Below are 12,024 nucleotides of genomic sequence, written 5' to 3' on the forward strand. Positions count from 1 at the left end.
AATATTTATGTTTTGCATTTTATGGATTTGATTAGTTGCAATGGTGGATTGATTGGTTGAAATGGCGGATTGATTGGTTAGCATGGTGGATTGATTGGTTGTTGTATATTTGAATTGGTAGGTGGTACTGCTTTAAAAGATTTGGAATTTGGCAAAAAATTCTCAGTTTTCCTAAATAACTCATTACCTCAATCAAATAGGAAAAGGGTTTATAGGTAATGCTATATAAATGGTGATAGAGAAAATTTATCGTAATTTTTTTTAGAAGAAAAATAGCTTTGTGAAAGTGAGAGTACAATACAAATTCAAGAGAGAAATACAATTACAAAGAAAAGTGTTTCTTGTTCTTCTACCTTTGAGTTGAGATTTTTGAGAAAAAAATCAACACTTATTTTTTATTAAATGAGTTCACGGGTTTCAATGATCAAAGAGTTGATAGGACCGGTCTCGTGTGGATACTCATAGAGTCTTCGCCCTATCGAAGAAATTTTGAATCGAGACTCTCTTCACCAGGTATGTCTTAGATCCGATCTTTGACATGTAAATAAATTTTAAACACAAAAACGTCTTCCGCTGCATGTTACGAACATCTATATGCAATCCTTCAACGATCCCTAACAAAAGCAGTTTCGTACCTAAAGCTCAAACCCGAGACCTCTGATTCAACCGTTACATAATTTTATAGGCACACAAATACTTATAAAATGTTACTAATGATTATAAATTTCAATTTTTTTATTTATTTCTTAAATTTCGTGCACGATCAACCCCATAAAAAAATTTTAAACACATTTCAAAAGAATCGGAGGGAGTAGTTCCCAAGCATTAGGCTGCGCAATCGTGATGGGATTAAGTTAAGATTTAAATAAAATCCACAACAGATTACTTCATGAGTAACTCTATTTTTTATTCATTATTATAAAGGGATAATCAATCTCAAATTTCACAATTCCTTAATGGCAGAACTAATGGCTATCGAAAATTCATCTGAGCAAAAGGCTAATCCCAATGGAGAAGAAGAGGTTAGTTTACTTTTATATACAATTAAATATTTATCACGTTATTTTTATTGGATAGAAAATCAGAGAATTTTTGTTTGGTTTGGGGTTCTTTTGGTCATTCTGAGATAGTTAAAGAAAAATATTGGAAAATGGGAGTCGGTTATTCTTGTGTTACAAATTGTTCCTCTATCCTCTGTCCTTAACCAGATGTCTTGAGTAGATGTCTTGAGTTCGATCCCTAAAAATAGAAAAATTCTTGATAGGGAGCGTTTGGCCTTTAATCTTTATGCGGTGCTGCTCGGTATTGGATACCATATGGTTATACCAACAAAAAAAGTTTTTCTTGTATTAAGATGGTATTTCTTTTTTAAGAGAAGGTATAAATTATAGCATAAATCGATCCGTTTTTACCCTAACGAATGCAAGATAAATGTTTTTCATATGCATATTTATCACTTAATCATGATTGAATTATATGTATTCTCACTTTAATTTGTAACTGTTAAGGTTAAATTGTTTGGTATGAACACGGGATGCAAGTCTCTATCTTGTACCTGCCACCAGCACAGATGTCGAGTATCTCTATTTGTTTATATATAACAAAATGGTGACGTGTGTGTATAGGGATGCAGGAATAGACTTAAAATTTTGAAACTTGAGGAGATCACATAACACAAATATGAAAAGAAAAAAAAAAAAAAAAAAAGTAGTATATTGTACATTCAATTCCTTGTATGCTTGATTTACTGAGGTTTGCCTGACTAAAAGATTGAAGTTGAAAGAGTCTGAATCATCCAACATACATTAGTTTTCTCCTACAAAGCAGTATTGTTGTTGTATTGATTTATAAATTAATTGGAAGTTTTACCTCAACATATACTGATCAAAATAAGTAGTTTTGAGGTCAACATATATTTTTTATTTTTTTGGAAAATTTCCAGAAAAATCTACCGTCGCTACCCTTCGGGTGCGTACTAGGTAACCTCTGCTCACTATGCAATAGCTCGTAAACCACACATGAGATGTAAACTGCACTAGGCAAATCTGGTGCGACGAGCTCTGATTGAGAAGATTGTTGGTGAGGAGAATCGATCCCAGGTTGGGAAACCACTCGCACAACCAACTCAGTCAACCCTTAAGGGCGTCTAACATATATTTTTGTGGCTTGTTATAATTAGTGATCTTTTGATTTATTGATTACTTGGAGCCAGTGCAGTATAACAATTACCTAATGAACAAAACTAGTGAATCTCTAGAAAGTTACTGGACAAAAGTCACAAATTTAGACTCATTATAATGTGTACTCTGATACATCTTTTAGTAATTCAACATAACAGATTTCTTTCTATATGTGTCTGCAAACCGTGCCAGAACGGTTCTAATTGGTTTGCTTGTCATTGCCCCGTCCCTTTAACTTTCCTGAACGAGAGTCTACCGGAAACAGCCTCTCTGCCTTCTTAAATGTAGTTGTTGCTGCATTATTATAATTACAGATTGTTTCTTTTGTTATCTTGTTGCAGATGGATATATATGTGAAGGTCATTAAAACAGTACCTTTAAAGGTTAAGAAATCGGATACTATTAAATCTGTCAAAACATTGTTATATCACAAAGAAGGTGTACAGGAATATCGTCAGGAGCTCGTTTTCGCTGGTAATCAGATCAAGGATGATCAAAAGCTTGTTCATTTTGGCATTCACCAGAACTCTAGTATCGATGTTTACGTTAAGAGTTCAGAGTCGCTTAGGTTGTTTGTTACTATACCACATTCTGAGATAACCGACGTGTTTGAAGCAAAGAGTATTGACAGAATCCGGGATATCAAGGACTTGATTGGAACCAAACATGGTATTCGTTTTTATCAATATGCTCTAGTCTACAATGGGAAGTTGCTAGAAGATGACAAGACCTTAGGTTTTCTCAAAGTTCCATCTGAATCAACGTTGCATATTTTGTTTGTTAGAAGCGAAAAGTTGTTGGCTTCAGTGAAGATGCCTTGTGGGAAAATTTCAGAACTAGAAGTCAAGGTATGGCACACAGTTAATGATCTTAAAACTCTGCTCGAGAGACAACTTGGCTACTCACTTGGCGTTTGTACTTTGTTGTACGAAGGTAAGAAACTCGAGGATTCAAAGATGCTATTGTCGTATAATGTTGAACAAAAATCCAGGTTCGTGTTGATGTCTCCGTTTATTCAAGTATTCATTAAGTCGAATGGTGGAAGTATGACCCTGGACGCGCTCCCAACGGACCTGGTGAGAGACCTGAAGTTGAAGATTCTTGACAAGGCTGGAATACCAATGCATATTCAGAGTCTAGATTTTGAGGGAAAAGTTTTACAAGATTCCAGGAATTTAGCCAGCTATAATATCCAGAAAAACTCCACAATTCGTTTGGCTTTATGGAAAAAGCACGTTCGCGCGCATTGATGTTGTTACTATTTAACCATGTTTTGCTTCTGGTTTTGGGAATTCACCATTGAAAGAGATGTGGTTTTATTTGAGGAAACAGAACTGTATGTTCAAGTTAGTAGTTTGAGAACACAACATGCTTGTATCCATATATTAAGATTGTTTTCTCTCTGCCCTTTGGTTATCTTATAAATACTGTCGAACCTCTCTATAACAACCTCGTTTGTTCCAGATATTTGTGGATGTTATAGTGAATTGCTGTTATAGAAACCATATATTATAACAGAAAATGAAATTTAGTTCTGAAAAAACTTGACTTTTATAGTAAAGTGTTGTTATATAAGGATGCTGTCATAGAGAGGTCTGACTGTACTTATATAGTTAGTTTTGAACTTTTGATGTTTGAGTTTATCTGAAGTTTCCTCACAAGTCTGTAGACTTTTTTAAATTTAAATTTGGATCATTTTTCAACTTGTGTTTTATTCTTGAGCAGGGCGCATACTAATCTTCTCAGTGTCGTTCCAATTTTTTATCTGATGTCCGATAGATTTGCAGACTTGATTCTTGAAGTTGAAGGATTTGATAATTTAAGACTAGAGTATTATATACTCCTAGTGGTTATTTGCAGTGTCGTTCCAAAGATTTACTTGAGGTGCGCTTAAGCCCTGAAGCTATGTTCTAAATGAGTAATTTGCCTCCCTTAAGTGGCACATCAAAGCGTTGAAGTAGTTTAAACAATAAAATATTTCACTTAATTGTTAATTTTTTCAATTTTGATGTTCATACAATTAATATCTGTTTTTATAATTATTGTTCTTGAATTAAATACTTCTTTTTTATTTTTCATAAAACACAAGAAAGCTCAAAAGCTAGAAGAAAATAAGCAATAAAAAAATTAAAAAATACGTATACTATTACATATTTAATCAAAATTCTCCTTCCCCTGTCTATGTCTAGTCACTGAAGTACACCCCACCCTCACAGCATAAAAGAAACATGTTACTCCTAAACCAAATTCTAAAACAATTTTTTTTTTTAAAAAAAAAAACAGCCCGGTGCACTAAGCTCCACTATGTGCGGGGTCCCGGGAAGGGCTGAACCACAAGGGTCTATTGTACGCAGTCTTACCCTGCAATTCTGCAAGAGGCTGTTTTCATGGCTTGAACCCGTGACCTCTTGGTCGAATGGCAACAACTTTACCAGTTACACCAAGGCTCGCCTTCTAATTCTAAAACATAAATAGAACACAAAAACAGAGGAAGAATTGCAATTGAATGAAACAATAAACAGAGGAGTTGATAATCTAGACTCTAGAGTCTTTATTCAAATGTTTACAAAAAGAATCTCAGGAGATATAGAGAACTTATAGTATCTTTTTTTCTTATATATATTTTGTATAATATTGGCGTGAGATGAATTCAAATAAAAAACTACGGTTAGTAAAAAATCATATAGTCGACTCCAACTTATTTCGGAGTGCACCGTATTTCTTATTGTTGTTGTTTGCAATGTGGGTACAACTACATAATGATAGTCTACAATCAATGCTGAAACAAAAGGAAAATATATTAAAAGTAAGCAAAAGTTACAAGCAACTTACCTCCTTTTCTTTTTTGTATAACTTGTTGCTTTGATAGGCAGTTAAGAGAAAAAAAAATGTAAAAACACATGGAGAAGGTCCTACCGGGAGTCGAACCCAGGTCGCTGGATTCAAAGTCCAGAGTGCTAACCACTACACCATAGAACCTTATACATCAGGATTGCAACAGTGTTTCAATTTATAAATAGAATTTGTCAAATCGTGACTAACACCTAACGAACTTCCATTATCGCCGTAATGCGGCAAATATCAAAATCTCTTAATCAAGAAGTAGAACCCTAACATTGATAATAGTCAAATTTCAAAGTTCCTTCTAAGCACGAAATATTTACACTCTGTTTGGATCACTGTTCCCCATTGTTTTATAATGTATCGTATTGTACCGTATTGTATTGTATCGTATCGTTTTATGAATACAATATTTGGATAGATTGTATTGTTTGTTGTTGTTAAATAACATTTTGTTGTTTGGTTTGACTGTATCGTAGTGTACTGTAAATGATAAGTTTATTAAAATACCCTCAATTATTTTAAATATTTAATTTATCAAGAATTATACATAAAAATTATTTAAGAAAACCCTTTCTGCTAATTTATCACCAATTATGTCTTATATATAAATTAAGCAATTAAATTCATGCAAATTCTATCGAAATTAGTTAAACAAGTTAATAATCTATATCTATATCTATATCTATACTATATTAAAAGCACGAACACCCTTAGCGAAATGTAGTTCGCCTTTTTTACCCTTTTAAAATAGAGTTTATACTAGACAAAATAGTCATTTATTATTTTTCTAATATTTAGGATTTTAAAATTAACTAATAATTTTTACTATCAAACATTTCCTTATTCGAATACAATTTCAAGATGTTAATAACATTTCCTTATTTGAATACAATTTCAAGATTTCAAAAAGGCATAAGAGCAATATATTAAAGACATCCGATTCAATTGCTACATTAAGTTTTAGTAATTAACTATCATTATATAAATATTTGCTTCCACGATTTAGTATAAGATTTTGTTAGGCCTTTTTAGGACTACTTATTCTTTTCTACATAAGAAGAAACCCTTCCATGCATAAAAAGGTAACGTGTCTTGACCACTTTCTTTTTTTATCACTTCTACTTCTTCTATCTAATCTTTTAAATATAAATTAAATTTGATAAATTTTTTATAATTTCTTAACGATCGTGTTATTTAGAAGATGGTAATAATAACTAAATTTAGTAGCAATGTTGCAAGAAGATCAAAATACGATCTCTATTCTTCTTTATATTCAGTTAATGATATTAAGAATATTATAACTAATGACCTTGAATTGGATGTAGTTTTTGATCATTTGTCGTTATTTTTTATTGAGCGAATTAAGGAGTTTTCTTAGCTACATAATTTATCCGTCGCAATTTTATTTAGTTGACCTGTCTAGAATACACAGTGCCTGAAACAATCATTTTCATACAATGTTAAAATAAATGAGGCGGATACGTAATAGATCATTAAGCTTTTAAAATTATCTGAATTGTTTCCATGCTTAGCTAGGTCATCCGTTATTTTTTTTAACTAAATAGGATCAATATTTATCATTTCAAGAGCTTATATTTTTTTTAAATTTTATTTTATAACTCAAATATGTTAGTTAATATTATTTATTAAATTTTTAAAAGATTATACTCATACACATAATAATAAGGTATTAAAAGCACGAAGGCCTTTAGCGAAATGTCGTTCGCCTTTTTTACCCTTTAAAAATCAATTTCACACTAGACAGAATAGTCATTTAACTATTTTCCTAAATTTTGGGACATCGGACTCAACTAGAATTTGATTATTAAAATCTTTCCTTATTAGAATAATGTAGAAATTCCTAATATTTAGACTTTAAAATCAATTAAGATTTGCAAAATCCCTTCCAACTATGTAACAATAACTATACTAGAAGTAAGGAAAAAGGAAAAAATATCAAAAATAGAAGATCTAGATAATAAGGAATATAGAAACTTTTATATCAGAAAAATAATTTTTTTTAAAAAATAACATGAAGCACGTACATATATAGTACATTTCATACTAACTATGATAACTTAATTTTTTTAAATAATATATTCGTCAAATCCAATTAGAATTTTTTTTGCCTAAGACCCCTCAAGATGTATATAGAATTTTCACACTAAAGGTTGTGAGCACGTGATTTTTGCCTTGCTTGAATTATTCCTATAAAATTCGTAAAATTAGGATTTTTCCTTTTATTATTTTTAGAATCTAATTGCATGATTTTTGTGTTTGTTTGCATTTTGTGTGCATTTTACTTGATATAATTCATAAAAAATATAAAAATAGCACATTTGCNCCAAGTAACTTAGCCTCGCCAGGCTCAAACAACCCGATGGGAGAGCGGCATCGTCGACCATATAAAGCCTCATACGGAGCCATCTCTATGCTGGACTGATAGTTGTTGTTGTATGCGAACTCTGCTAAAGGCAAGAACTGATCCCACTGCCCTCCAAAATCAATCGCACATGCTCTAAGCATATCCTCCAAAATCTGCACCGTCCTCTCCGACTGTCCGTCGGTCTGAGGATGGAATACTGTGCTAAGCTCTACACGAGTCCCCAACTCGCTCTGCACGGCTTTCCAGAAATGGGAAGTGAACTGAGGGCCTCTGTCTGATATGATGGACACCGGCACACCATGCAATCGGACTATCTCCTGAATATAGATCTGAGCATACCTCTCTGCTGTATAAGTAGTCGCCACTGGAATGAAATGGGCCGACTTGGTCAATCTATCCACAATGACCCACACTGAATCAACCTTCCGCAAGGTCCGCGGTAACCCAACTACGAAGTCCATAGTAATGCGCTCCAACTTCCACGCTGGTATAGGCATCCGCTGAAGTAGGCCGCCTGGTCTCTGATGTTCATACTTAACCTGCTGGCAATTCAAACTTCCCTCCCTAGTTAACTGTTTAATTTCGGTATTCTTTCCTTTATTGCATATATATATATATATATATATTGAACTGCACAGGTTGACTTGGTAGTCCTGTCTAGCCTCGTCACTACTTCGCCGGGGTTAGGCCAGGCACTTACCAGCACATGGGGTCGGTTGTGCTGATGCTACACTTCTGTGCTTTTTGCACAGATCACGGTACCAGAGAAGCTCTTGGACCACAACTGTAGTTGATCGGGAGCCTTCTTCAGTCCAGGGACTTACGAGGTAGCCTAGCTGGCGCTCGCAGGCTGAAGTCCCTTTCCATATTTTCTGTTTGTTTTCATTGTACCGAGACAGACATTATGTATTTTTCTATTCAGACTTGTTTGTAGTACTCTTTAGTGGTTCGTGAGACAACGACTCCAGTCTTGGGTAGTGAAATATTAAGCTTCCGCATTTTGGGATTTCAGTTATTTATGTTTTAAAAGACTTCCGCATTCATTTAAAGACTCGTTATTTTATTATTGTTGTGTTGTTATCTGAAGATGTTTAAATGTTATTGCTGTTAGCTGTTAATATTTAGCTTAGTTATTCATGTTTAGTTGTAACTAGACCAACTATTTGGACTGGTTTGATCTATATGTGGGACTGTACTGGGCTGAAAACTGATTTTGTATTAGCTCGACCGTTAATTCTTAGGTCTCAGATACATGAGAGCTTTTTGAGTTCAGTACTATAAATAGTTTCATGTTAGGTTAATGGAATAGTTTGAGTTAGTTCGTGCTGATTTCCTGTCAATTGTTTCATAAATCTGTTTGAAAAGTAAGTCAACCATGAGATAAACCTTTGGTAGTTGTTTTCACTTCAATCTGTAATCAAATAAGATTGTTTTAGGGTCTGTTTTCGACTGTGTTGAACTTCCATGGAGTAAAATGAGGCTGCGTTTTGAGTGCTTCGTTCCATTTCTATTCTGATAATTGGAAATTAAAGGAGAAAGCCTGACTTTACAAATAAAGGTTCCTGCACGTTTCAGTTAGGTCTAGGATTACAAAATTAACACATTAATCGTAACAGGTGGCCTGGGTGATCAGTTTTAGATCGGTGTATTCTGGAACTACTTTGTTAGTAATATGATTTCAACACTGCCTTGCCTTAAAATCAGAAAGTCTAATTAATGATGGGCAAATTTGTAAGCAATCCCATGGCCTGCCCGGCTTCAGGGATTCGATCCCTCGATCTCTCCTGCGCAGCCTGGTCTGCCTTGTCCGATTTGGGCCGTACATGCATCANTAACATCATTCCGAGGCTCGAATCTAAGCCCAGCCCCTGCTCAAGCCTTACATAGGTAAGATTTCCTTTCTTTCATCTTTTATTTGAATTCATTGATTTTAAAATTAGTTTTCTGATTAATCTATGCTTTATTTTTATTTTTATTTTATATTTTGGTGGCAGTAATTAGTGTTCTATGTTTGAGTTAGGTTTTTGTTTCAGGATCCTGATTATATTGTTAGTTTTTTGTTTGATTGTCTGTTTGATTTTTATTCCATGTTTTGTGATTATTTTCTTTACATTTTATTTGGTTCTGCTCATCTTCTATTTTTACAGTATAGTTTCATTTTTATTATTTGATTTTGTTCAATGCATTTTCATGTTTGAATTGTCGAATTGTCCATTTATTGTTCATTGATAAAATAGTCTTAGGTTATAGTGTTGATTAGAATTAATTTCCAGCCCCAATTAGAATTAGTTAGATTGATTAATTCAATTTTAGGAATTGTTTGGATATAGCTAAATACTCCAGAATTTGTTTAACCATGGTCAATTTTTGACCAAGGTAAAAGGGGCTGGGGCTAGTTAACATGGGTTAGTAATTAGAAGATTAATTCAAGGGTAGTATAGATATTTCAAAATAGAGAATAATGCAGTAATTAAAATTGGAAACCACTAGAACCTTCTAGATGGGGTCCTAATTTGGAATTCAGGGACTTGGAAGTGTTACTTGGCCAACAAGGCATGAACTAAAGGACTAAATAGCTAAAATCTGAAAATAAAAGAGGGACCTAGGGTGTAAATGAAAACCTGAAGGCTGCCCTAAGTTTTGCCTATAAAAAGCAGGCCTAGTGCCTTAATTCACAAGTTTGGAACCCCAAAAAATCCCCCCCCAAAAATATTCTCCAAGCTTCCCAGATCTGAAATTTGAATTTCAAATCCAAACTCCCTTAGATCTTAGTCTTCTCAAATTTTCAGAAAAACAACAAAAAATCAAAAAGAAGAAATTACTGTTACATTGATCATTTAGGATCAGAAACAGCTCGAATTTCTCTGTTTTCTGTTCTATGTTCGAGAGTTAAAGCATTTGCAAGTAGTTTGCGGTTTATTCAAGTTGTTTTGGGTGTTTTAAGTGCTGAGGGTTTTCTGGAGCTTCTGGGCTCAATTTCAAGTCTATTTGGGTCTTTTCAAGTCGCCTATAGTTGATTTCCTGATTCTATCTTACTTTGAACACTTCCTGGATTATCGAGTTCATTACTGGGCTGTCATCTGATCCCTGCTTGTTACTGCTACTGATACTTCTTCCTTCTATTGCGATTTAAATACCAGGTACACTTTCATTACCCCTAATGATCTGGAAGTTTGACTCGCGTGTATGAATAACCTGTGGAATAAATGCTGAAGAATTGCTTATTGTTCACCTGAGTTTACTTAGAATTGCTGTTAGCTGTTAATATTTAGCTTAGTTATTCATGTTTAGTTGTAACTAGACCAACTGTTTGGACTGGTTTGATCTATATGTGGGACTGTACTGGACTGAAAACTGATTTTGTATTAGCTGGACCGTTAATTCTTAGGTCTCAGATGCATGAGAGCTTTTTGAGTTGAGTACTAGTTATAAATTGTTTCATGTGAGGTTAATGGAATAGTTAGAGTTAGTTCGCCTTTCCTGTCAATTGTTTCATAAATCTGTTTGAAAAGTAAGTCAACCATGAGATAAACCTTTGGTAGTTGTTTTCACTTCAATCTGTAATCAAATAAGATTGTTTTAGGGTCTGTTTTCGACTGTGTTGAACTTCCATGGAGTAAAATGAGGCTGCGTTTTGAGTGCTTCGTTCCATGTCTATTCTGATAATTGGAAATTAAAGGAGAAAGTCTGACTTTACAAATAAAGGTTCCTGCACGTTTCAGTTAGGTCTAGGATTACAAAATTAACACATTAATCATAACAGGTGGCCTGGGTGATCAGTTTTAGATCGGTGTATTCTAGAACTACTTTGTTAGTAATATGATTTCAACACTGCCTTGCCTTAAAATCAGAAAGTCTAATTAATGATGGGCAAATTTGTAAGCAATCCCATGGCCTGCCCGGCTTCAGGGATTCGATCCCTCGATCTCTCCTACGCAGCCTGGTCTGCCTTGTCCGATTTGGGCCGTGCATGCATCATATGGCTTGGGCTCATTGGGCCCAAGACTGAAATGGCAACTGGTTTGTTAGTATTTAAATGGTAGGTTGTGGGCTTTAAGTTAGGTAGCGGGTTCAAATTAAAAGGTTCTTCCTTTTGTTTGGATCCGGACTTGAACTTGAAGCCCGAATTTTATAACACTAATTAATTAGGTCTTTGTTAGAGACATATTAAATAGAAAATCGTAGTTGCTTTAGGTTTGCCCTTTAAATAATAAATTGAGATGAGCCTCGCCCAACAAAATGCACAAATCGCGGGGCCCTCATTAATTGCTTAATTAAAAATACTTAGAATTCGGGGCGTGCTGTTTAGCGAATTCCACGGCCCTCCGCAAAGATAATAACCCGTTAGTCGCTTTAGGCGCGCTTTAATAATTTTACCTTCTTAAATACGGATGTGCATTTCATGCAACCCAAATCCAAATCCCAAAACGTTGAATAAGAATGTGTCGAGGATCCGGGTGCATTTCATGTGACGTGATCCAAAAACACGTTTTTAAACGACGTTCACTTTCTTAAAAATTAACTAAAAAGCGGTAAATAATCTTAAACTTGCACTATAGGTTGGAGCATGTATAAAAATTAGATTTTAGCCATTTATGATGATTTAAGCGACCG

The 12,024-nt window shown here is 34.2% G+C and overlaps 1 protein-coding gene and 1 non-coding gene across 3 annotated transcripts; one reads left to right on the top strand and one right to left on the bottom strand.

Moving 5' to 3' along the window:
• The first annotated feature begins 318 nt into the window (after nt 1-318).
• On the top strand, nt 319-3,762 carry LOC109213634 (polyubiquitin-like). Of its 2 annotated transcripts, XM_019377450.1 has the most exons (3): nt 319-513; nt 964-1,022; nt 2,522-3,762. In XM_019377450.1, the coding sequence occupies exons 2-3, from the start codon at nt 969-971 to the stop codon at nt 3,428-3,430; spliced, it is 963 nt and encodes a 320-aa protein (XP_019232995.1). In that variant the 5' UTR covers nt 319-513; nt 964-968; the 3' UTR covers nt 3,431-3,762. The 2 variants fall into 2 exon arrangements, with proteins under 2 accessions (XP_019232995.1, XP_019232994.1); XM_019377449.1 differs by lacking the exon at nt 319-513 and having other exon boundaries at nt 817-1,022.
• A 1,325-nt stretch (nt 3,763-5,087) lies between these two features.
• TRNAQ-UUG lies at nt 5,088-5,159 on the bottom strand. The gene has a single exon. It is a non-coding gene; the product is annotated as a tRNA-Gln (tRNA).
• Between the last annotated feature and the right edge of the window lie 6,865 nt (nt 5,160-12,024).

This window comes from Nicotiana attenuata, unplaced genomic scaffold, assembly GCF_001879085.1.
Source record: "Nicotiana attenuata strain UT unplaced genomic scaffold, NIATTr2, whole genome shotgun sequence".
Taxonomy (NCBI): domain Eukaryota; kingdom Viridiplantae; phylum Streptophyta; class Magnoliopsida; order Solanales; family Solanaceae; genus Nicotiana; species Nicotiana attenuata.